Source organism: Haemaphysalis longicornis, unplaced genomic scaffold (assembly GCF_048455015.1).
Source record: "Haemaphysalis longicornis isolate Haplotype H1 unplaced genomic scaffold, Haemaphysalis longicornis Haplotype H1 scaffold_177, whole genome shotgun sequence".
NCBI lineage: Eukaryota > Metazoa > Arthropoda > Arachnida > Ixodida > Ixodidae > Haemaphysalis > Haemaphysalis longicornis.
The window spans coordinates 89,799-116,398 of record NW_027526280.1 but is presented as its reverse complement, the minus strand read 5'-3'; the positions used below and the strand labels follow the sequence as shown (position 1 = coordinate 116,398).

At 45.9% G+C, this 26,600-nt stretch overlaps 3 protein-coding genes across 3 annotated transcripts; 1 reads left to right on the top strand and 2 right to left on the bottom strand.

Annotated features, from left to right (window-relative positions):
• The first annotated feature begins 3,379 nt into the window (after positions 1–3,379).
• LOC144166526 (uncharacterized) lies at positions 3,380–5,923 on the top strand. Its single transcript, XM_077696032.1, has 3 exons — positions 3,380–3,841; positions 4,590–4,808; positions 5,552–5,923. Exons 1-3 carry the CDS (start codon positions 3,672–3,674, stop codon positions 5,706–5,708), a joined length of 546 nt encoding a protein of 181 aa, XP_077552158.1. The 5' UTR covers positions 3,380–3,671; the 3' UTR covers positions 5,709–5,923.
• A 2,755-nt stretch (positions 5,924–8,678) lies between these two features.
• Positions 8,679–14,735, bottom strand: LOC144166525 (uncharacterized). Its single transcript, XM_077696031.1, has 4 exons — positions 14,667–14,735; positions 11,674–11,845; positions 9,299–9,447; positions 8,679–8,951 (listed from the first exon to the last, which is right to left on the bottom strand). Exons 2-4 carry the CDS (start codon positions 11,682–11,684, stop codon positions 8,731–8,733), a joined length of 381 nt encoding a protein of 126 aa, XP_077552157.1. The 5' UTR covers positions 11,685–11,845; positions 14,667–14,735; the 3' UTR covers positions 8,679–8,730.
• A 3,721-nt stretch (positions 14,736–18,456) lies between these two features.
• Positions 18,457–23,977, bottom strand: LOC144166521 (uncharacterized). Its single transcript, XM_077696030.1, has 4 exons — positions 23,829–23,977; positions 20,798–20,912; positions 19,063–19,302; positions 18,457–18,944 (listed from the first exon to the last, which is right to left on the bottom strand). Exons 1-4 carry the CDS (start codon positions 23,942–23,944, stop codon positions 18,678–18,680), a joined length of 738 nt encoding a protein of 245 aa, XP_077552156.1. The 5' UTR covers positions 23,945–23,977; the 3' UTR covers positions 18,457–18,677.
• Positions 23,978–26,600: the final 2,623 nt, after the last annotated feature.

Here is a 26,600-nt window from a genome sequence, read left to right as displayed (position 1 = left end):
AGGATAGCTCAGATAACAAACAATAATAAAGACAGGATAGCTTAGAATTACAAACAAATAATACTCTATGGGTTAGGAGAAGTATAACACTCGGACAAAAGATATTTCTTTAATGATAGTGCAAAATTTGGCACACACTTAATATCCAAAGGTAACTGGTTCCATACTTTGGACCCAATAAAAGATATTAGACGACGACCATATACATTATACACTTTTGACAAATTGAGGTTATTATGGCACGCATGTCGCGTATCCCGCAGAGGCAATAAAAAAACTGATGACGGGTAAGGTGTATTCAGAGTCAGAACTCTGTTAACAAGAAGGGCCGTTTTATAGTCACGAACTATATTAAAAGGCATTATGCTAAGTTCGTCAAAAATTGGTGCGGAGGGTGAAGTCCTTGAAGCTGATGCCATGATTCTTAAGGCTCTTTTTTGAAGAATGTTTATGTGTGCTAGATATGATGCATAGGTGAATCCCCATGACTCTATACAATAGGTTAAGTGACAATGAAAAACACTAAAATAGATCATACGTAAGGTTTCTTTATCAAAATGTTTTCTTGCATTAATTAGCGCGTAACATCCGTAAGCTAGTTTCCGACTTAATTCTTCTATATGTGGTGCCCAATGAAGTGAAGAGTCTAGAGTTATTCCCAAATATTTGTACTGGTCAACCTGATCGATTTTTATCCGTCCAATTTTTAAGGAACACACTTTCGGCCCTTTTTTACGGTTCGAGGAGAACAAAATAAATTTTGTTTTTGTAATATTTAACAAGAGCTTGTTCGCATTGAACCAATTAAGTGTATTCTGTAGTTCGTTATTTCCGAGTGACTGAATTTCAGTAAGTGACGGATGTGTAATAATGAGAGCGGTGTCGTCTGCATATAAGACGGCTTGCGCTTTATACAGGGAATTAGGGTAATCATTAATGAAGAGGGAAAAGAGTATTGGTCCTAAAACAGAGCCCTGTGGTACTCCATTGGTTACTTGTTTCACTGACGATTTGTTTAGAGCTATCTGCACAAATTGTTGGCGATTAGTTAATTAGCTTCTGAAAACTTTTATGGCTGGCCCTCGAAACCCATAGCGTTCTAACTTAGTGAGGAGAATTTCATGATTTACAGAGTCAAATGCTTTTTTTATATCTAAAAATATGCCTAAAGCGAATTTATTGTTGTTAAGGGCATTGTAAATTACTTCTGTGACTGAGTGCACGGCCGTTGCTGTAGAATAATTTTTGCGAAACCCGTGTTGATTTTGGTTCAAAATATTATATTTTTGAATATAACTTATCATTCTCTTAGCTATTAATTTTTCAAACAGGATGTTTATGCATGACAATATGGTTATGGGACGGTAATTTGTGATGTCATTCGGGTCATCTGCTTTAAATATTGGTGTTACCCTCCCAGTTTTAAGTGCTTCCGGGTAAGTTCCTGTTATAAAGGATTGGTTAAAAATTCTTTTTAAAGGATGGCATAATATATCAATATTTTCTTTTAGTACATGCACTGTAATTTCATCAGGGCCGACTGCTTTATTTCCTGGCATCTGTTTTGTAATTTGTATAATTTCCTCCGTTGTAATTTCTTCGAAAGCAAAACTATTTCGAATTGGAGCGGGCAAAATTGGGTTATGCTCTCCGTCATTATTATTCAATGAAAACTGGTTCCCGACATTGATGAAAAATTCGTTAAACATCTCAAGTAGACGTGAAGTGTCACAGCCTAAAATGTCTGAATCGGGCAATTTAATACAAGGTTGTTGCTTTTTCGTAATATAGTTAATTATTCGCCAGATCTCTTTCGAGTTCCCGTTTGCTTTTAGAATGAGGTTGCTATAGTATTGTTTTTTACGCTTGCGCATAAGCGCAAGTGATAAGTTGCGCGCAATCCTGTACTGCTCTTTGTAATAAGCGTTATTCTTGTGTTGCTTCATTTTGTTACACCAGTGCTCTTTGTTCCTGATAACTTTTAGAATAGAATCGGTCATCCAGGGGCAGATTGGGTTTGTGAAGTACTCTGCTCTTCGAGAAGTGAATTGCCTCTTTACGCAGCTTGATCCTAACATTGCGAAAAAATTGTTGTAAGCCTTGTCGACGTCGCTATCATAAGTTGCGGTGAAGTCTTTTTCCTGGAGGTGCTGTTTCGTTTTTGCGTAGTCCCACCTCCGCAAATTAAGTCCTGTATTTTTCGTTGACTGCCAACGATCAATGTTCACCGTTATATGAATAGGGAAGTGGTCAGTTACATTTTCTTGTATAACACCGGCATCAACTTTTTCAAGTTCTAGGTTAGAAATGATATGATCTATAGTGGATGAGGACGTTTGCGTAACCCTTGTGGGGCTTGAAATGTGGTTGTGAAAGCCATAAGAAAGGAGTAATTGCTGATACTTGGTGTTGTGGTTGTCATTAGTGTTTATATTAAAATCCCCACAGATAATTACTTTGCTATGTGTATTCGTAAGATATTGCAATAAGTCCTCCAGTATTTCCAAAAATACCGGTATTCTGGAATTAGGTGGCCTGTATACTACCCCGATTGTGAGGTTATTTTGAAGTTCCACAAACAGCATGTCAATTTCACCGGTACTTGTTCTTGTTAGCGTTTCTATCTTCTTATATTCTACCGTAGACGAAATGTACAATGCCACTCCCCCACCTCTCGGACCAGATTCCCTTGAACAGGAAACAAATTTGTAGTTTGTGAGGTTTAGAAACTCATCCTTTCTTAGCCAAGTCTCTGACAAAGCAATAACGCTGTATTGAGCATTTGTTTTCGATAGTAACGCGAGTAACGTATCGAAATTTTTGTTGATACTTCTAATATTACAGTGAAGTAGGTTCAGCGCATATGTTTCTGGACTATTCTTCGCAGATGTAAAGGCATTGGTCATGTTAGTACGAGTTGGGTAAGGCTACGAGTTGCTGTGACATGATGTTTACACGATCTTAGAAAGGTCACCAGAGCTTGCTATGTGAATTGTCTTTGAGTTTTCCGTCCTTCGCGCCAAGATCTTCGACTGTGATACCCACACAAACCGCCAGTTTTTCTCTTTCTTTTTTGCAACAGCCATTCCGAGAAGTGCTTTGTACTCGGGGCACAGATGTTCGTTAATGAAGACTGGGTGAGTTTCGCTGAAGCCAATGTCATTCGCTGCAAGCCTATGCTTTTTGGCGTCTTGCAGGACCCTGTCTCTTGCTCCTCGGGACACGAACCTCACAATGATGTTACTACTCTCTTTGTTCTTGGTTGGCACCCTATGCACAACGTCAATATCTGACGGTTCAACTGTTGTGCCAACCTTTTCAGCAATTTTCTGCACAACTTCCACGAGCGATTCGTCTTTCTCTTGCGGGACTCCCTTAAAGGAGTACTGACACGAAAATTTCGTGTTGCGTTTTTTTTGCTGCAATGGGTGGCTACCACCCCAGTGATCATAGAATGGTACATTAAATGGTCTGCAGCAGCGTAAATAATTAGTTACAGCCTTCTTTATACGTGTCAGTTTCGGTTTCGACTCAAACACCAGCGAAGCGGCCGCCATGACAGGACCTAGTACTTGACGTCACTGTTGTGGTAGCAGGCGCCCAGAGCCCATGACGTAAGTACAGAAACTGTGACGTTCGCAGCGCGAGCGGCGCGGCGCGCATTCACCGGCATGTCGTCTTCCGACTCAGACGATTCGTGGTCGTTGGACGACGTTGACATTGTAGGTGTACGCGCGGCCGAACATTTTAAGTTCGACCCGCTGGCGAGCGAGGAGTCGGACAGCAACGAAGCCGTCCAGCACGACGACCCAGAAGCGTGGCGGCTCGGAAACACTGACTGGTAAGATTACATTACGTTATGCACTGCCAGATACGGAAGTGCGAAGCGTTGGTAATTTTTGCAGAAATGTTGTGCTGAACAAAAAAACAAATCTTGCTTGGACCAGACAATTACGTGATGCCGTAGAATAAGCTGTGACGCGGTGTGCAAAGCCTTTGTTTACATGCCTGCCGATCCGCGCCGCAGCGTTATTTGCCACGAAAAGTCAGCTACTCGCGGTTATACGAAACCTGTAGGCTGATTTATTTCACGCAAAATGTACAGCCGGCAATAATAATACTAATAAAAAAAACAGCATAACGCCGCTTTCCTGTAGGTCCTATCTTTTTTATTTGAATTTCAAGTGCATGCTAACTAGTCACTCCGGTGATTTCGCGTTCGGTACCTTTGTGCGTGTTCTTTGAAATGTTTTTTCCTTTTGGTAGCGTCCCACGGCTGTCGATGCGCAGCAACTTCGTACACATTCTTAAAAACGAGGCCTGTTTTTTTCAAGCACGTGTGATTTTATGAAATGGGAGCAATACAATGGACGCGTGCGCGCGTGCCGCATGCAAAACGGGTGTGCTTTATTCTTGTTCTTTTCGCTTTTTGCCACGGCGGCCTAGACTTCGTATGGGATGTAAACAAGCAGACGAAAAAGAAAATCGTGCATAAAGATATCGGCGCAGCTGTAGCATGTGTACACCAAATAGTGCGCTCGCGCGCTTGCATTGAACTTGGATAAGGTATACAAATGCAATCTTCGCAGGTGTCAGTGCGGTCTGTGCCGCACAATGTCCAGCTCCTCAGAATCGCGGTGCTGCCGCGAAATCCCGCGCGTGGATGCCCGGGTGCCGGAGGGTGAGAAGTGCATAACTTCCCACCAGACTTTTCGGGACGGCTGCCTCAACATCCACGCGCTGGAAATCGCGTACTATGCGCTCATGGAGAACCGTCCAGCACTCCTGGACGGCATGGACATCCACAGGTAATATGGCTTTTCTGCATTTTTTTTGCTTTTGCTTTATTTTCGCCTATTCACTTCCATGTAGGCGCAAAGCTCTTTGTGTCCCTTCCTGTGATTTAGACGCCCAATTTATTTGTGCGTGTAACTTTATTCAGGCGGAAGGCTTGTGTCTCACGGCAGTATTAATTTGCAAAGTCATTGGCGTCCACACCTATCGTCTGTCGTTTAAAAAAATTCATTGGCTTTCCCGGGGAGCACTCGGTTCCCACTGGGAGCGGCGTGCATTGGAAAAAAATAAAGTGTAAAGGAACTTGGCGCATGCAATTGTGTCTTTTTTGGGGGGTATGTGTGCCTCGGAGTTATGATTACAACGAATAAAAATAAACCAATAAAATAAAATCTAGGAACATGAATGCATGAAAGATAAACCTTTAGGAAGGCCGTGCACTGTGCAGGAAGCTTCGCCAGCTTGTCATCCATGTACAGAGAATTATCCCGGCCAAGCAAAAGTACATTTATACAGAAGCTATAGATCCTGGCCAACTCGCTGACATACCGTCGCCTTAAAGACTGCTTAATTTTCACTAACCTTCGAAAATGAAAACTCGCAATCTTTACGTGGAAATGCCACCCATCAGAAGGATCCATTGAAAAGAGCTTCTCAGGAAGCAAAGAAAATACAACAGATACTTGGTTTGTTGCGAACAAAGCAGTGTGGTTTTCCTGGCCTTGCGGCAACTGCTGCAACGTGTTTTTCATTTCAGCCGCTACAGGTACACCGCGTACCGCCAGTTCGTGCGGTGGATTTGGCACGTCCTGGGTGCGGGCCGCCGGGTCCCTTTGCCCAGCTGTGTGGTAAACAGTGTCAGGGACACCTTCCCATCGGAAGCATACACGGGATTTAAGTACCCCGAGTTTTGAAGAGAAATAAATGAAGTTTATTCAAAGTTCTGGTGTGATCATTCATAACAAAATTGCATATCAGTATCAAGGTGACAATAGGAACCTGATAACCGAAACAGTGATGGCAGCGGTATTATATTTTGGAGCAGGTGCTGGTGGCTTCTTGGGACTCATTGGCCAGTTTATTTCTACTTTTGTAAAAAAAAGGCCCACACCCATCTCTCACTTTGTAACATTGAGTAATAAAAAAACGCAACAGACCCGAAAGCCCCCGCAGTCCTGATCTACTGATTATTACAGCAAAAGAAAAAGAAAAAACAGGTGAGGTAGAAGTTTGCAATACTCAACAAAATGTGCACACATCGACACGCAGGTGTTGATCATAAAGCTGGCTGCAGGAAGTGACAGACAGCTGCAATGGCTTAGAAACATGGCAGGAAGCCTCTCAGAAAGTGGGAGATAAGGTGCAAATGCACAAATACTGCCAACATTGGTGGTACTTTATGCAGGCCAAGTTAACCTCAGAGATGACTCGCGCGTTCCATTCTTTCTTCCAAGTACCCACTTCCCCTTAGCAAGAATAAACTGGGTAACAACACACACTTTAGGAACTCTGTGGCAGGTTTCCAAACAATTGGAAATGCATAAACAAGGATAATAACCCAAACATAGCTCTCACTGAAAAGTCAATTAGTAGAATGCAAAAATAATTATCCACATGTTAATTTTCTTTTGTGCAGTTCATAAAAACCCACAAGGTCACTCACATCCCCACGTGAACAAAATTTGCACATGCAGATACCCCATACTGCAATAACATAGAGCATGTCACCAGAACAGACCAATCTTGCCATGTCCACAGGGAAACATGTGAACACCACTTTTGCAATGCAAATGGCACACACACTACTTCACCACACGACAACAGGAGCACAGTAATCAGGAGCGGCACCTGGGAAAAATAGGCGGCGGCTGATGGTGTAGGTGAAGTGGCTGAGGGGAAAGGTTAGCCAGAGGGTACAGCAGTTCTCACAGAACCACTACTTGCTTTATGCAATCCCAAGTATGGAGGGGAGGAAAGGATACCCAAAGCAAAATTCACCAGTGGAACGCATTGGTCCAGGCTTTGAATCGGCAGCTGGGACTGCAAGTGGAATTTGTCCGCACAACCGGAAATAGACGCAGATGAGGAGGGCGGCAGATCCCTAAGCAAATCGGAGGATACTTTTTAAGCTCTGGAGGGAGAGCACTTGGTTATGCACAGTGGCAGAATCGTACTTTTGGGAGCTACCTGGTGAAAACAGAGTTGGTAAGGGTGCAACAGGAGGGCTGGAAATGAGGAGGAAGAGTCGGAGTACTGCTCTGATGGGACCTTTGGTGTTTGAGAGCGCACCTAGAATGCCGTATCGAGGAGGAAGAGTCGGAGTACTGCTCTGATGGGACCTTTGGTGTTTGAGAGCGCACCTAGAATGCCGTATCATCTGTGGCTGGCAGGTGTCTTGATGGGTCGATGTAGTGCAGACAGGCCGACAGGGAGTAAAATTTGAAGCTGTAGAAGTGCCTAAGAGACAACGTGAAGTGTCTTCAAACTGAACACCAGGTGCTGCTCTTAGGGAATTGCAACAGCCACCCAGTAGACCGTAATGATGCGAGACAGAAATTTCCAGGAGCTGCTGGACACCATAGACACCTGGTCGTCACAAACCTCCAACACAAGTGTGAGAGGTAAGAAACCTGGTCGCCAGGAAAGCAATCATCAGCCATTGAGCTCGCAGTGATGTCACCAGACCTCATGAGAAGCTTACGAGAATGACGATTGACAAAATTGAAACCCGAAGTCCAGGAAGTAACCGGCTGCGGCTTATATTCGGGAGATGTGGAAGGAGGGTCAGTGCTAGTGTTCCGACAAGAGCAGTTGGTGGAACAGATTGCTTAACTGCTTCAAGAAAGTCCTGAGGTGGAGTACTTGAAGTAGGTCAAACAGATGCAGACTTTGAAAAAGACAAAGCAAGGTCAAAACCAACCTACCAAGAATGGTCTGGAGAGCTGGTGGAACACAGCTTTCCCATCTGCACTACAGGAGAGGAAGGAAGCACGCCGACAAGATTACATGGCAGTACGGGTTTAACAACCTGAGCCAGTTTGCAAGCAGCCGTGGGACGGCTACAGAGAAAATGGCAGAATCTGACAAGTAAACATGAATTTGTTTGAGAACTCGAAAAGAGTAGGCAGGGGGCACTCCATAATTTCTGGCAACATGTACAACGCTTACACAAACATGCCAGGTTTAAGCAGCAATATGGCCACCAAGAGATACAGATCCTTTTGCAGAGGTGGACAGCACAGAGCCCATGCTGTGTGGGATTGGAGCTGTGATCAACAAAGAACCTGCTTCAGGCAACATGCAGCATGAATGCACTCTGCAGGACCCATGCAGAGACACGCACGTATGGGAAAGGGCAGGCCAGAACGCATAATACAGAAGATTTCGGGGAGCGCCTTGGGTCAGTAAGTGAAACAATCGAAATGTGTCCTAATCCATATCCAAACTCGCACAGCGACAGGTCTGGGCGGCTTTACAGCAATCCTACTGAAGCGCCTAAGCCCAATGCAGTGCCAGGCATGGAGAGATAGGTTTGACACCATGTTTGAGAAGGGGCAGGCACCTGGAAAAGGAAGCCATAGCCAGACGATGTTCATCCCCAAGGAAGTGGAACATCCCTTCGGTTTGAACGGACTTATATAGGGCAGGGGAGGACGAGCCAACAGCGCCTACCCAGCCTGATGTACGCCGATGATATTGCCCCAACAGACACCTCCTGTTCGCACCTGGAGGTGCGAACGGTGTGTCGGTCTGTACCTGGTTGCCGATTTGACAAAGGGACCGGCTACTTGGCTGCACATGAGCAAGGGCTTCGTGGAAAGACTACACAGCCAGAATGTTCTGAGGGCCACAATCCTCTGGACCTTCAACATGATAGAAATTGTTAGGAGACTTTGAAAGATGGTGCCCGTTCTGATAGAAGACGCTGTCGATTGCCTATGTTGATCCATATCGTGACATGCGGGCTGCTACAAGCGCCTTCTTCAGCTCGGCAGTGGTTGGTACAGCTGGCTGTTCTTCCACAGGTTCACCCAGCAGCGCAGCGGCACTTGAGCTCTCATCAGGTAGCACACAGTTCCCAGCCAACACATCATCAGGTGGTGGAGGTCCAGTGATGAGGATGTCATCCACAGCTTCCCGAAGACGTGCCACATACTCTGCACAGAATGCCAGTAGATGCTTTTGTAACAGAGAGACACTAATGCCAACAGCCAATGTCAGTACCCTTCCAAACACCGACTCCAGTGTTACATTACAGCTGAGCTATAGTGCAGCACTCAATGACACCTTTTTAGAGTTTTGTAGATTGATAGACTTGAATGAACCGCTAACCTTCAAACAATGGTTACTGCAAGTGGCCATTCTAACAGCAGATATGCAGGTCCTGAAGGGGTAGTAGCATCAATGTATGACCCCATACAGAGTGGGAAACGTTATTATAGCCAGGTAGTGGCTGCACTTCACTGCAGTCACCCTCAAAACTTGAATGCCAATATATACGCACTGTAGGTGGGTGGCTTCTTGATTGCAACCACAGTGCAGTCCCCAGTTCCAGCCTTGGGCATGTTCAGCTGCCACCGCGGCTCCCCAGCCTTGGTCACCGCCTGGTCTCTACCCGCATTTTCGTTGTAGTGCAGGGCCGCCAGTGTACACCTGTGGCAAATTGTCATGCAAAACAGCACATTGCATGCCAATTAAGTCTCTGAAATTCTTAGTGAAATGTTCGAATTTAGATTTTCTTTACAATTTCAGAAATTCCGCCACAGATTTCACAAAATGTAGTGTGCAAAAAACCTTGGTACCCAGTAGAATCTCAATTACGGCTGTGGCTGATATGAATTTCGGGGTGATATAAATTCAAGTTTTCTGCCCAAGTGCATTACATACAAACGGCACAATCTGGAATCCTATTGTGTGGCTAACAAGACAAGTTAGAAATCCTTGCATGTAAACTTGGTCACAGGATTTTTATGATTAAAATCCTCAGGTTGGCAAGTATAAGCTGTGGCAGCACTAAGGAAAAAAAAAGGCCGATGTATATGCTCGCCAGATATCGGCGTCGACGCGGTGCGAGAAAGCACCGCAAAGCGGGCAGCAGCGTCCGGGTTTCTTGTCCGTCTGGTTTTGGGTCATTCCTTTTAGCAGAAAACAACCAATTTCTTTTTAACATGCGGTAATCGGCTTCCTTGAGACAAATTGCAAGCTATTTCTTTTCTAAAGCGCTCATTCATTCGTGGCTTCTTTGGCTCTCATCGGGGAAATCGGGGATTTGCCATAACCTTTTCCAAGTTAAATAAGGGATTTCTGGCTACATCGCTTGCAGTATTAGCATCTAGGGGCTTGTCTGCAAGAACGGTGCATGACGAGCAAGCGTTATCAGTGCCAGAATTCTAGCCGCGCATTCCATTCCATTCGCGGCTACCGTGGCTAGCGTAGGAGAGCGATAGCTCTTCTTGACCCAAATAAGGGAGCTTTGGTTACATCGCTTGCAGTACTAGCATAATTGGGCCCGCCTCCGAGATCTGTGTATAAGAAGCAAGCGTTATCACTGCCCATATTGCTTACATACGGCCAAAATAAAACACACCTGACAATATTCGATAGCAACCTAGCTTAGTACATCGAATTCTTGACATCCGGCCCGTGTCCTGGCGTGGTTGAGAGGCTGTGAGCTTGGCTTCTGTTTTTAAGGTCCATGGTTCGAATCTTGGCAAGGCCTCGCTGTAATTTTTTTTTTTTTTTTTTTTTTTTTTTGCTGTGGGCGTTTTATCAGCCATTTTTTGCAGGGTAAACAAAGGGTGCCAGAGTACCTTGCCTTTTCATCTACAACTGAAGTTCGGCTCTAACCTCAGTAGCAAGGCAGCGCTGAAATTTGTTTTTCTTACGCAGTCCGTACATAGCATTATTGATTGATTGATTGTGGGGGTTTAACGCGCCGACGCAACGCAGGCGATGAGGCGCGCCGTAGTGGAGGGCTCCGGATTAATTTTGACCACGTGGGGATCTTTAACGTGCGCCGAAATCTCGTACACACGGGCGTTTTTGCTTTTCGCCTCCATCAGAAAAGCGGCCGCCGCGGCCAGGAATCGAACCCGCGACCTCGTGCTCAGCAGCGCAACGCCTTAGCCACTGAGCCACCGCGGCGGGTACACATAACATCAAGGTAGGGCACCAAGTTGCAAGGAAATAAATGGTCCGAAGTTCGTTTTTGTTTATCCACCACCCTTATTATGTTCAGATTTGACGGTGATAACTTGAAATGCATTTTGCAGGATTTCAAAATTGGCCCGCAAGCATTCGTAGCAATAAATAAAATAAGGCAAGTGTATTTTTTAGGGCAAATCTAGGGTCCTGATTACTGCATTTAAGCAATCCAGAATAACTGCTCATAAACGGTCAAAAATAATTATTAAATGATGACAGAGTTCATACAAATGTGTCCCCCAACACACATTGACGCAGCGGCTGACGTGTGACTTCGTCGGTCTCTTGCAGTTACTCGCCCTCTCCTGCGGGTTGGCGTGGTGCCGCCGAACGATGCCGACACTCACGCGACGCATGATTTCGTGTCCATGGCTTTACTCTGAACCATTGCTTTTTTTTTTTTCCGTGGTCAGTCAGGTACGACACTACGATGAAAGCTTACATCGCATGCTTGTACATTTACTGTGCCTCCACAGTCCTGCCCACATTAAAGAGCTTAATTTTTTTAACTTTGTTAAGCTGCAGTCAACTTTACCATGTAGGTCTGGCTTTCCCAAAACTGACTGCTCAGATATTATAAATGTTATCTGGACGTGCTGGCCAGCTCCACTTTATTACCTATTTACGTGCGTTGCATTTCAGATAACATGATCAGTCTACATTTATTGTACTTACCGTGCCTCCATTCCAGCGCTGGAGAACGACAATGCTTTTGGCGCAAAGCGATTAATAATCGCATGAAACGATTCCACTCCTGAAGTCTGAAAATTCGGCGACACTTGGCGGATGTCGTCGAGGAGTCGCTTCGTGCTGACGATGGAACGCAGCTTGTCATATGCATCTGTTCCTGCAGCAATAAAACCAAATGAAAGATAGTTCCACGTATGTAAAATCAAGTTTCAGAAACAATTTTCGATAACTAGCCGCAAAGTTGAGCAGACAGCGCGGGTTGCAATGGTATTTCAGACTTATCGCTAGAGTGAACTGCAACACAGAGTAGTTCAAACGCTTACCCCGTTGATACATCAAAAGTGAAGCCAAAAACGGGTAAAATTCGTTAGGGGCACTGCGATCGCAAGACTTCAAAATGTAGCGCAGTGGTAGGATACTCGCTTTTAGCTTACAATGATCAAACGATTCCTCCCACTGGCTTGCAGGCAAAATTGCCTGGAGCAGCACACCACTTCTAATGAACCGAAAATTCCAATTACAGTCAAACGCCGCGATAACAAAATCCCGCGGCACAAAATATTTGCGCATCCCCGGCGAACATCCATAGACGTCCATGTATTTTATATCTCAAGGCAATGAAACAAATTTGGAAACTGATCCCGCGTTAACGAAATTCGGTGCAAGTTAGGTCAGCATTTTACCTACCCATTGGAGGTTAACTGTGTTCAATAAGTGGTCAAATGCATTCTTTTTGTACTCAAAGTGCGTAAACTTCTGCCACAGCACCAGGGTTCGTACGAGCTTCAAAAGCAAAAATTCAAGGGTTTTCAAGGACCAGAAAACACATTTTCAAGGCCGCCGTCTAATGTTTTATCTGCGATTATTTACAACTTTTTCAACACAGTGCGAAATTTCGTTATTGCCCAATACCCAAGCACATTAGTGCACATTTAGATAGGCGCTAACGGGTTCGTGAATGCTCCCCCAGTTTTATTTTTTATTTGACAGCTGGCATTTAGAGGTCTTTCTTTTTTCTTGGTGTTTTGCTGAGGCTGTTTGATTTCAAAACTTCATAATGTTGCCTGCATCTTCTGCTTTGTCAGCAAGAATATGAGCTGAAATTAAATCAGCAAGTGTTGCTGCAAGGCAGGAATAACTATGTACACGTCCACCATTTGCACGTAAAAGCAAACGCAGATGGAGCGTATGAGGCACAGCAAACATGCAATGAGCGGCCGTCCACAGACTAAATAGAACATGCAAGATAGAGAAGAGAAGCTGGCCTTCACTGGATTGTATCATGACATGGATTCTATTGAGGAATGCTGTTCACAATGTTGACTCGTAATAATGACAATCCACCAAACTCGTAATTTCATGCAATACACTGAAACTTGATTGTTACAATGTTTCTTTACATTTTTAACACCTAAAATCCACGACAAACACTATAAACTCTTGTGAAAAGATAGGGCCATTGGTTCTCTCCAGAAAAATCAAGGGTTTTCAAGGACCCTTTAAAAATTCCAGGACTTTCCAGGCCTTGAAATTGACACTTCTAAATTCAAGGGTTTTCAAGGTTTTCAAGGACCTGTGCGAACCCTGCTGCACGCTTGCATGGCCGCTGTGGTGGCAGCCGTGGAGGCAGCCTCGCAGCGGCACCACCGACACATGGTGACTCAAGTCGCGGCTTTGGCTTGGGCTACGCTAGCCCACTACCGCTGAACAGCGCGCGTGCGTTTGTTGTTTGTGCGCGGCGATTGGCATGTTTGCTCTCAGTAAAATGCCTTCGCCAGCCCAAAAGTGGAGGTTTTTATCGCTACGAGATAATGCAGCCATCGTCGCCCAAGTCAGTGGCCCAAGTGGAGGAAGGGAGTATAAAGGGAGGATAGCGCCGACGAATTTGGAAACGCCTGCAGCTAGCTCAACCATTTTGAAAAGCAAGGATCCCACCAGTTCTCAACAGCGCACGTGTGCAAGACAAAACAGTGACGGATGTGGCCTTTCTGGATGTCAACAAAGCGGTGCTCACTTAGTTTTCTAAACAGTACTGGTGCAACGAGGTGCCACTCTGTCTAGCAAAGTTTGTAAACAGAAGAAGCTGGGCTTCGCTTGCATGATCGGACATACTCGGTGCCGAGGGCCAGGGCAAAAAATGTGCAGAGAAGGTGAACCCATGGAATGTTTTGGATTCGTTTGACACAACCTCGTTGTTCTTGGGTGCGGACGACGACTAGCAATGAACCACTTGTACAGTGAGAGCTGAACTGTGACGTTGGCTGCAAGGTAAGGCTCACGAAGTAATATAACCGACTTTGGGAAATACATTTTTGGTTTGTGGCCAATTTTCCGGTCATTTGTTTCATTCTCGCAGCAACGAAATTCCCACAAAAGCAAATTTTCTGGCTTTCCCCGGCGGCTTCGTTATTGCAGGGTTCGACTGTACACGATTCATCAGCAGCCTAGAGACCCATACTTATTGCATCGCCTCCTGTATTTTTACAATGCCAAACGCATCAGCCCGGACCGGCCAACCAAGCCCTTTCCTACTCAGGCCACTCTCCCCTAATCGATAGCCTTCCCAGCGCTTTAGTCACGTGAATGGTTCATTTTGGGGCGACGCGTGGTGGAAAGCTGCAACGTTGGCAAAATGTGCTCCGCCGCGGCTCTGAGTTTTTCAACGCTGGTGCAAGTGTCATTACCTGGCAATCTCAAACACTGGTTGCCTTGGCAACCAGGCACAAGCCTTTTTCGAATTCAGATAAGGTTGTGTGATCCCGGTTCAGATCAGGGCCCCACCTTGCGACATGTGGGCACTGCAGGCGTACCACTCACTCGCATTGGGAAGCACGCAATCCGTTTGGCTTTGTAAAATACACGAGGCTATGCTTATTGCTTATGGTTTTCTGTTTCTAAAAGCAAACACTCGTTGCTCATGTGCACGGAGGAATAGTGTAGGGGCAAAGTCATGAAATAGAATTGGAACAAAGTCAAACCTGGGTAAATCCACTTGCGTGGCTGGAGTTGTCCGTGCTGGCAGGTGCGGTACAGCTCGCTGTGCCCGTCATGAACGTCCTGCACATGATTGAGCATGGACAGCCACACAGCAACGGCCAGCTCGCCATCACCTGCACCCACCACTACGGCATGGTACATGTGCAACACAACGGAGTGCGACCACAAGGCTATGGTCTCACAGCCCCTGACTTTTGCAGCTGCCGCAAGCTTCTTCTTCAACCCTGGAAAACAGAAAAAAATGTGGTTGTTTCCTCTTCCATAGGAACCAGTAAAACATGAAAGTGAAATGTGCGTTCACAGGACCAGCTGAATGTTCACTGTGCATCAATATGAACTTGCACGTTGCTATTTGTATTTCGTCAGAATGGCACCGTTAGACGCGCCAGAGCGTTGCATAAATCCGACTGAAACCACAGGTGCTCGCAAATCGTCCTTGCGAAGGAAAACAAACGGGTTGTCAGCGAATCGTTTGTTGAACACACGGTCCACTGCAGTGAAAGGAGCAAAGAAGCAGCGGACTGGGTGACGAGCGCGACATGCGCAAGTCGGCTTCTCTGCAGCTTACAATGCGCGTCCCCCGTACACGTAGGCGCTGGCATCCAGCCACCAACTGTCGGCGCTCATTAGTGTCATGATGCAGCACCCATGGTCTCCACAATCTGCTGCCGGCGCCGCGCTGGTGCGGCGCAGGCAGCAGATTGCAGAGGCCACGCAGCACCCTATGAAAGGAAGGCTATAAGGTGCGTTTGTCGTCCCATTCACGCGTCTGTTCGTAGTGCAGTCGGAAGAGCACCGCGTACCTCCCGTAACGGCCAGAGAGTCGTGGGATTGAAACCGGGCGCCGCCGCATCAATGCCACTTTTTCTGGAGACGCCACTACCGTGACGGATACCACGTCACCAAAATCTTTGTGTAGCCGGGCATAAAACACTTTCGTGTTAAAATTACAAGGTTTTCATGTTTGAGATGGTGTTTCATCTCCTAAAATTTTAGCCTGCATTATTCCTAGCTGGCCTTTTCCAAAGCAAAGATGCTGAGCAAGAGTTAGGCATGAATTCTGCTTAGATGAACAGCCTTTTCTCTGTTGATAAAAAAAAAAGCTGTTACCAAAGGCTGCCCAACCGCTGTACCAGCCTACACCATTTTAAACCACAAGAACAGCAGTGAAACCAACCTTTGGCGACGTGCCATGCGTCAAAAAGATGGTCAACATCAGGCTGCTCCGTCCGGAAATACTTCCGTACTTGGGGATGCCGGTCAGTCACTACCTCAGTGACACGAACACCATGGTCAGTGAGCTCTTTCAGAGCCCTCTTGAGTCCCTCGAGCTCCATGTGGTTGCTTGATGGCACCTCCGTACTCTGTGGAATGTTACCAATGTAACACATGAAGGCAAGACAGGCACAACACCAACATATTGTCACACACCCCTAACCTCTCAAAAAAGCACTGATCTCTTATTTTTTGCCATTTCAAAGCAAATAAGAACATTCTCTTAGACATTGGCACCTCAAATGTTTCTGGTCACTGCCAACCTGCAATAAACACTGACAATAAACACTGAAAATAAACCTGCAATAAAGACGGAAAGGGTGGGCCTTATTCACCACGAAGCCCGTTTTTTTCTATTGCTTCTAAAGTGCCCGCAGCAAGGGCTACAGCTTGTATTGTGCGTTACATAGAGCTCTCAAACTGCGAAACGTTACTGTGAGAGAAGCACAGTAATACCTCGTTAACTTTAACTCGGATATCTCGAAAAATCGGCTAAGTCGAAATTTTCCGAGGCACCAAACCATTTCCTATACGTCCCATGTATTCGTAGCCCTTTATTTCGAAGTATTTTTGGGTCAAAACTGCGGATATCTCGAAATCTTTACTGAGAGGGGAACGAAAATTTCGCCGCCGCCGACCGTTTCACAAGATTCGTACGATGCTGCCACGCATAAGTCCCTCGATTTCTTTCTGGTTTAGCCACGCCTATCACAAAGCCGATGTTTTCCCCAAGCGTGAAGTCTGAGCCTAGAGGCATATGAACTTCGTCACGCAACCCTGCGGCACGTCATGTGACGGTAGAGACATGCGCAAAGGTACAGCAGTATGCACGCGTGACTGGAGAACTTATGGACGCCGAAATCGTTGAAATAGCCGCAAAAGGAGGGGACGGCGAAGACGGGGGGACGATGACGACGAACCTCCTCGAGAGGTGCCGACATCTGCCGAAAAGGGGAATTTGCTGCGCTTGCTGTGAAATAAGGTGGAGTGCAGCGGCGGGGAAGATCGGCTGATGATATGCGTCAGGCAGCTAGAAAATTTCTTACTAGGCCCAAGTGCGACCGCAAAGCAGACGAGCATTACGCAGTTCTTTTATGCTAAGTAAAATTGCAGGGCTACAAAACCCAGCCCGTGATCGTCTCCTGTGTGTTCTTTTTCTCTTTAAAACCTTTATGAAAAGCAAGATTGGAAGCCGCTGGTGAAGAGCTGCTAAGTAGTGCCTTTTTTGCAAAGAACTCGACATTTCGTGGTAATTCGTGCAACTTTGCTTATCTCGAAAATCCGCTTATCTCAAAATATTTCCCGGTTTTTACTATTTCGAGTTAACGAGGTATTACTGTATTTTCACATATTCCACCATATGTTTTAAATGTCCCAATATTTCAAAACATTTCCAAGCCTGCTTTTCATCTCGTCATGCATTTTCTTAAAGGGACAGACAACCGATTTTTGTCGAGTATATATTCTCTATCCCAAATGAAAGGGCATCACTTGAAACACCTACACGAGAAACGGTTTTGCGGATAACACTCTAGAACTTTTTAAATCGAATTGTTTGATCTACGAGCCGTATGTGTCTTCCCAAAAAATCATGCTGGCAGCCTTGACATACAGTAGCGCGGCAACATACTTTTGTCTAAATGAGAGATGAAAAGCGATATTTAAAAACTTGTGCCCAGGTAAAAAAAACAATCGCAGGTTGCTTGTTCCTTTGTGTGCGGTTTTTTTTTAATTCACCAGTCTATTTTGCACGAAGGCGCCATCTGTTGGGACGGACGATAGGCAGAATCTGGCTTCACATTGCGGAGGTCGGAAGTTCGATTCTCCCCAGACACGATCTTTTTTTTTTAAGCTGCTGTTGGTGTATTTGGAAACTGAAATCCAATATTTTGGCAGAACAAACGCCCCTGACTCAGGCAGAATCGTCAAAGCTCTTTCACTGGGTCGGTTTACTGAACGCTGCCGTTGATTCCGGGCACGGAGGCTCAGTTAGCAGCACCGAGAGCAACCCAGCGCAAGCGGGAGACGTGTCTGTAAAATTTTCAAAATAATGTTTCAAAACACATATACAATTTTAACTTGTTCCAATACTTGTGTTAGAAGGTTTTCAATAAGTGTATAAACGTTTCAGCAATTACAGTAGCTGCTAGGTTTGCAGGTCACGTGACAGGAACACATATTGTAGTGTCAAGTTGATTGATTGATTGTAGGGTTTAACGCGCCGACGCAACGCAGGCGATGAGGCACGCCGTAGTGGAGGGCTCCGGATTAATTTTGACCACCTGGGGATCTTTGACGTGCGCTGAAATCTCGTACACACGGGCGTTTTTGTTTTTCGCCTCCTTCAGAAAAGCGGCCGCCGCAGCCGGGAATCCAACCCGCGACCTCGTGCTCAGCAGCGCAACGCCTTAGCCACTGAGCCACCGCGGCGGGTTTGTAGTGTCAAGTTTCGACACTACGAACCACCACCCCTCTTATTTCAGAAAGTTTGGTGCCAAATTAAAATTATTTCCGCCAATTTGTTTAAACATTGCTTGTGGTTACCGGGCTATATAAAACGGTGGCTTTCATATGAGCTAGAGAACATATACAAGACAAAAATCGGTTGTCCGTCCCTTTAACCGCTTTCAAAAGTCCTGTGCCTTATCGGAAAAGGCACATCTGCTTTAACTGACTGCCTGCATCTTCTTGGCTAGCTGTGATGCTGTCATGCAAGACTAGTGTTTGGAGAGTGCACAGCTGTATACATCAAAAGACTTGGCATGCTGGATAGAAGCACCAGTAAGCCGATTCAGAAAAACTTGACCACCTGCCTCCACAAGCTTGACGTCAACAATCTTATTCAGGGTAGTGTCAAGCAGTGAGTAGGTTCCGAATTTAGCACAGTGTCCCGGCGAATCTGCCCGGCTGTCTCCTGCCAGCTTGGCCCCGGTTCCCGACGCCTTCATAGCCTCCAGAAGTGCCACCTGCTGCTTTTTCCAAACCTGGATTGACCAAGCAGCACTCCATTAAAGAATGCCGCACATTTGCAACAGGTTAAAAACAGAATGGTTGCAGTTATGAGTTCACGAAATGGCTACGACTGCACCTTGACCTCATTACCTGGTCTACAGCCGGAAGGAGGTATAGAGCCTGCAGGCGATGAAACGTCCTCTCGCAGAAGCAACATATTCCAGCATTCTGGAGGAATCGTATGATCTGCATGGGGCTGCAGCCAGTAAACACTATGGCTGCAGCCAGCTCCACATTCCCCATGGCGTATTTGGCCTGCATCGGCTGGCTACGCCACTCCTTCACACCACAATGGCACATGGTGCGAACAATGGCAAGAGAGCCAAGTGTCTGAAAAGAGATATCCACAACTCTTTTGCATCAGGGAAATCAAAGGAGTACTGACATAAAATTTCAAAGCCGAGACAATTAGGTAAAAAGCTTCCTTGGTATATGGAGATGTCTCCCAGCAACTTTCCACAGTAACCATTCAGTACAACATATTTAAATCCATTTTCATCAGCGTACACGAGAAAGCTCAGAACCGATGCCTTTTCACAGTTGGCATCAGCATGACGCCATCTGCTCATCCTGCTCCCACAGTGCGGAGGCGAATGATGCAATGGAAGTTCTTTTAAACATGCACACTTATGACTTTATTGCAGACGTCACGAAAACACACGATTTGGTGGAAGAATCAAAATTTAGACCTAGATCAATTTTCTCAGTGAATACGGCATTGTTTGCTGCTGGACAAGCACTGGGGGCACTACAAAACACGAAATTTTTTTAATAAAACAAACTTGTATTTTATCTGCACGGTCCCTTAACGTACCCCTGACTACGCATCGTGACGAGGACGAGACAAAGGTTAACGATTGACAACAAATGATCCGTGACTTTCACCTACACTGTATATTTCTGATTACACGAGCTAGTCAAGAATGCTAGAATATTAACGCATGAGCTTTATGAACCGTTTCACATGTCTATTTACGGACCAAAAGTTCGCATTAATCAGTTGCAATCGCGAGATGAAGGCACAACCTCTGTGTGCAGAATGTGTTTGTTGGCATTTTTCTTCTCTGTTCTGAGGCTGTCAGGGATGTGTGGAGTGGAATCTTGCCAGACATGTTCACTATGTTATGTTCGAAGTGTATATGTGCATATATGTTTCCATTAGGTTTTTCTCCTAAAAAAAGGAAAATCCTTACGCTTGGAAAAGTAATTTCAGCCCGAAACCGGAACACTCAACTAACCTGCAACCCGCAGATGAAAAAGTTTGGCTCTGGCAAGCATGTTTTGCAGCTTTTGTCATTTTGGAAAATAAAACACCCTGCCCCGCAAGTGGCATTGCAACTTCCAATTCGTAGTCAAAGTTGTCACATGCTCTGTGGTCAATGAAATAACAACCCGCCCCGCTTGCATGTTCGGATGCAGAACATTTCACCTCGCCATGCTGCTGGCATGCGTTCGACAGTGAGTTCAAAATCAAAAGTATTTCTGACCGCTCCTTTCCAACACGCCGCATATTACCTAGACTGGCAAAGACGTGCAAACAAAACCATGATGAAAACTGAACTGGCTGCGTAATACAACCAACAGCACTTTTCGTCAGCAACCTAGTCTGCCAGTCTGAGCCCACTTATACCCATGATGTCCATCGTGGAACACGTTCGCTACACCACATTCCTCTTTTATTATTGCTGTATGAAACTCTGGCATTCCAGACTGTTGGGTTTCTCTCTCTCCCTTTCTCTCTCTCACACACACATACACACACCTAGTGCCCAGCAATATTGCAAGGGCATGTTAGAAAAAAAACCTTCCTGAAGCTGTCTCTTACCGTCAAGCTTGGAACTGTGCGAAACCCACAGTGCTTGCACGAGGTGAAGAGCTGTATGAGGCAGTCTTCATACACCACAAATTTTCTTGCGGATTGGTGGCTGTCAGGGATGGCACTGAAAAACCGCAGAAAATAAAGCAAAGTAAAAGAAATTGTACATCTTACACATACATATATATTGTTATTCTTGAAGGGTTTGTAAGCTTTGTCAAACATACAGCACTTGCATACACTATGCGCACAAAAGCATAACAAATTTATTAGACACTGTAGGCAACGAGCAAGTTGGTTTCAAATGAAAGTCTGCCCTTTCCATAGCAAGTTTAGCATTGATTCAGTGCCAAAAGATGCCTCAATTGCTAATGAAACAACGCCTTTCCTTTTCCAATTCCCCTCTCAGCAATTCCATGACGCAAACAGTGGCTCCTGCAGCTGTTGTTGACGTGATGATACACCGGAAGCAGGTGCGGCAGCAGTGATGTATAGGGACCAGGCGGCCGTTGTATGGCACCACCGTCGCTTCAGCGAACAGCGCCGCCCGTGGCGAACCGCTCGTCAGTGGAATGCCGGTGGCGTTTAGCGCAGCGTAGTTGTGCATGGCTTTCTGTCGTTTTTCTGCGGAGCGGCTTGCAAAGCGTATGTAACCCCACGTGCGCTTTTCAGATCGGTAAATCTTGGGCGTGGATGTGACGTTTACGAGGCGCCCATACTCAGTATTTACAAATAGCAGACGACGCTCAATGCGCCAAGCTGGAAGTCAAGCTGGAAGTGAAAGTTCGTTGCTTCATGCAATTTTTCCATGCCTGCATGCAGTTTCGCGTATCGAGGAGTATATTGCAGCTAAATGCTCCCACAAAGCCGGTGTGTGCAACCGATCTAGGAATACTGCAGCGCTGGCCTCTGGCAGTTGATGACGAAACAGCATCGACGTCGTGCACAAGCAAAAGACAAAGTTGGGGGGTGTCTTGTAAGATTTACCTCAAAAGAGAAATTGTGATGGACGACGCTTCCGTAACTTCATTGCCTACGGCTGAAACGTGTTTAATTTCACAGAAATGCTCTTATTACAGTCATCGGGAATCGTTGATAGAATAAATACCGCATGATAGTAGAACGTTATTGCTTGTCATGGAGAATCATTAGTTTACAAGACTTTCAATGGTTGCTGGCTAGTTGGTAAATGGCTAGATGATTTTGCTGTTTAGTTTTGAACTTCCATGCCCCCCTCTCCAAATCTAAACTTTTTCTAGCGTATCGGAAATGTGTCTGTTGCTGGAGGACTCTGGCTGATGCACCCATATTTGAGGCAACTAATCGCGCGTTTTTGGTGTCTTCACCAGGCATTACACGATTTTTTTAGGTACTTTGTAAAGAATACTTAAGCATTAAAAAACACCGGCTGACGTTAACACTGCCACATTTTTTAACTATCGGTGCCAGCCTTTATTCTACGCAGGTGGTAAAACGGGAAGGGGAGGAGGGATGGGTTGTAGTTTGGGCTGTTGAGTTGGTGAATAACTTTGGCTCTTGATAAAATGACCACCACAAATGTGGGATTTCCACTTCGGCTTTCAGGCTCCCATGCTGTCACAGTGTCGCTTACCAAAAGCGAAGGCACAAAGCTCACGGTCACAGAAAGTGTAAACTGCCGCAACATTTCTACGGCTACACGGTAATCCATCTCGTATGCAGGTGCCTTTCTCTTCAAAGCACACGTATCGAGGTATCCCAGCGCTAAGGCTGGCGTGGGTACCGTAGTCATTGAAACCAGTGAAGATAATTTAAAGTGGTAGAAATGAATACTAATATTGCTAATAGTTTTATTCCTACTCAGATAGCGCGGAGCCAGGCGCAGAGCGCTGCAATAAGCGCTCGTGTCAATGTAGCCCACTCCCAACCTTCCAAGCATCCAACAAGTTTGCGTAGCCGTTAGTGTATTTAAGGAGAAAATAATACTAATAATAGTTGTTTTATGTGTACTCAGAACGGGTGGAGCCAAGCGCAGATCGCTGCAAAAAGCGCTCATGCCATTGCAGCCGATACCCAACTTTAGAAGCGTCCGACAAGTTTATGTAGTGATTACTTCATCTAAGAACCCAACACATCTGGCTAGACTTCGTTTCATCACACATGTCGGCTTACAACGCCACCAAAACATTCAAAGCACCAAAGCAAACATGACAAAAACAATGGGAGGCGGTGCAGTCCAATGCACCGGCTCAGTCCACTGACGAGGGAAGTGCCGAGTGGTGGTGCCACCCGTCCAGCTGCCCGGTCCCTATAGCACACTATAATGCTACCACGTACCAAGCAGTTTGGTCAGTTTCGGTCAAATCAGTCATGCATTCTCCAACTGGCACATCCTTTGCTGCTCAGGACCACTATGCAAAATGTTCTTTCATGGGACCCGTGATCAGTAGTGATGATTGGTGGAAGAAAAACATATTGTCCTTTTAGGGCGGGCGACTGTTGGTGTTATTGTCTCCTCACATAGTGGTACCGCCGTAAGTGTGGACAAGTAGTGCCATCAAGTGGCAGCCAGGGGAGCCGGTGCATACGCTTGAAAATACTGTACTTAGCCGAAAGAAGCATTCACAGTATTTTTAGCAGCGCAGGCAAACCACACAGAGGGTCACAATGAAGGTAGCAATGCACAGAGGCAATGTACAGCGGCTGCACAATTATCTGGGCGAGTGTTGCACCAAAACAAACTAACTGCTTGGCATTTAGGGTCCCCCACGATCTATTGGCTGGGCTCTTATGATAGTGGTTTTTGCCTTCTTTTTTGTTTTCTTCGACAATCAAACGTTACCCTAAAAAAACATCCAGGTGAAGGCGTATTGTCAAAATATCAGTCCCATAGTCTTAACCCCTTCTAGTGGAAGTTGTGCAGTGTAGCCACTAGCGGTGATGCCTGTCTTCACTTTTTCACTATTTTCTATGTTATTTAACAAAATCTATGTGTAAGAGCGATATATCAGTGTTTTTGAATTGTAGTTTTTCTTCAGTGTCCCTTCAAGTGTGCACTCACCTGGCTGAGCTGTCCGAAATAGGTGCTTCGAAAGTGGAATCACACGGGTCATCTTCAAATGCAAAAGATGGCTCAGATGGCACCGGTGATGAGCACTGTTCCCGTAGTTCCTTCATGAGGACAAGCTCCGGGATGCCTATTTCAGTCTGGCATGCTGAAAATAAAACAAAGTCATCATAACACATTGACTTAATGCACATTTGTGTGTGATGTCAGGTTTTCAGCACTAATGTTGACGGTAGTTATTACACATGCTGTGCTTTAGGAAATGTGATGATCACAATGTATTTGAGAGAGCAGTGGTTCACAAGTGGAACTGTCATTACCACAGTGAATGCAACGATAACCTCGCAGTCTATCATACAGCCAAAGTAATGCAACATAAGTGTAGCCTTTGCAGGTGGGCTCAACCAAAAATGGAAAACATCAAAGCAGAGCAACACACAGTGGTTTCACAGAAAAGCTGCATTACACACTTTTGCTGTCAGATAAGGTGTCTACAATCTGCATTACCTATCTAGCTGAAACGAAATTCCAGCATTCAGATCTCTGAGTTGCTATCCGTAAGGATGGACCACTGGCATTAATAAACCAACCACTTCTGTCAAAAACTTGCTTGCTATTTGTGAGATGGTACGTACCGACTTCCCTCGTTGTGCGCGTTGCCTGAACACGAACGCTCCTGATCTGGGGCTTCAGTGTTGCTTGAGTCGCTGTGGACCGAGTTTGGGCATCAGAATTTGCCCTTCCTGATGGCACGTGCACAGGCAAGCAAGTAGCAGCTCCCAAAGAAACATCTGCGCCTGGAAATAAAAAAAAAAAAAAAACGAGTAATGAGCCCGGATACCTGGATTATCTGATATCTCAGGTCCCATATGTACTCGTACGGCCAACGCCGCAATTACAGAAAAGTGAAATACTTAATTGCTTTGTGACATTCGCAGAACAGTTCATTTTTAGTACCCTCTTGGATTTGCTACAAAACAGTCTTCATTCCCAAGTGAATGCTGTCAAGTTCGCTTCACAGCACTCATGCTCAGCTAGCTAGCTAATACGAGCGTACTGTTGGCATGAACATCTGCGTATGCGCTAAAAATTGGTAACCGGTGGGCCACTTGTTGCAATGGCCACTTTATTTTGGCACTCGATAAATGCCGCCACTCGGGCTAAAAAAGCATCACTATACTGTTAGCGTAGTTTCCTGGAACCCAAAGCCAACGAAGCATTAAACTTAATGACGAAGTGGCAACGCTAAATTCGCCTAACAGCACGTCGAATCGTGGTAGGAGAAAACCATTATTTACTTTTGCTCACCGCAGCGCGAGAAGCAACAGCTCCTGCACAGCCTACGCTGCCTCGTATGCTGTGTGAGCGATTGACCAAGCCCATACAAACAGCGCCGTGAGAGCGCACATACCTGAGCTCGTAGAACAGGACGCCGTAGGTACTTCGTAGCTTGTACTGTACTGCACGTCTTCAGAAGCATCTGAATGAGCAGGCGCAGAATCTGCGCTGGTGGATGCCTGCGGAGTTTCGGCAGGCGCCTCGTAGGCGTCGTGAAATCCCCCAACCTCGAGGCGACGTTGTTTTGGAGATGTTGCTTCACTCCCCGACGTGGTGCCACTCGGCGATGCGGAGATTGTCGGCAAGGCCCCATGTTCGAGTATGCGCAACGCCTGCGGGCTGTACTGGCTCAGGAATGTTTGGTTATGAACGTAGCAGCTCGGTGCAAAATGCAGCGAGCACAGCAGACTTTGCCGATGCGGCGTCCAGCTGTTTCCGCGTCCGCTCCTACGGACGAACTCAGTCCACCCCAGTCGCTGTTGCGGGTCGGGAGGAAAGCGGTGAAGAGTTATGCCTTGCTTCGATTTCGTTTGGCAGTCGCTGGCCGCGCAGTATCTCGACATTGCAGAGGCACAACTTCAGGCAGAACTGGGCGTCAGAGGAGACTGCAGCACAATTCCAGCAGTCACTTTCGTAACGACGCACAAAGCGCAGTGAGCAGCGGCCAAAAGAGTCGTGCGCGCCACAGAACAGGGAGGATTGCGCGCCGAGCAGCTACACGCAGGGCATGGGCTACGTCACAGCCTCCGTGACGTCGACAGTTTTGAGGTCTGTATTACATGACATCATGCTGATGCCGATTCCTTTAGGCTGGCCGTTTTGAGTTTTTTCATGAGGGCAAAGTTTAAAATTCATTTAAAATATGTTATACTCAACAGTTACTGTCGAAACTTGCTGGGAGATATCTCCACATACAGAGGAAGCTATTTACATAGTTATCTCAGCTTTGAAATTTCGTGTCAGTACTCCTTTAATTTCTATGTTGTTTTTTCTGCTGTATTGCTTCAGTTCTACGATTTCGTTTCGTGCGCAAGCCAGTGACTCGGCCAACTGCTCCTTTTCGACCTTCAAAGCGGCATGTTCCTTCTTTAATGCGGCTAGCTCATCCTTTGTCGTTCGAAGCTCTTCAAAAGTCTTATTCATGTATCCCATGCTTGCCTTCATCTCCTCTACTTCTTTCTTTAGGCTTTCATTCATATCTGTGACAATTTTGTACAGTTCTTTGATCGATGCAGGTGGTTTTTCCACCATACTGAACAGCGAGCGATCCAAGCCTCCGGAAAAATAGTCCTAAAAGACTGAAAGAAATTACCAACCTGCAAAATGCGTCGAATTACTGCTTGCTCCGAAGCGTTCCGGCTGGGATCGCTCGCTATTCTGGTGAGCGGTGGCTTCCTGCGGCCCAATTTATGTCCTCCGGGAGGTGAC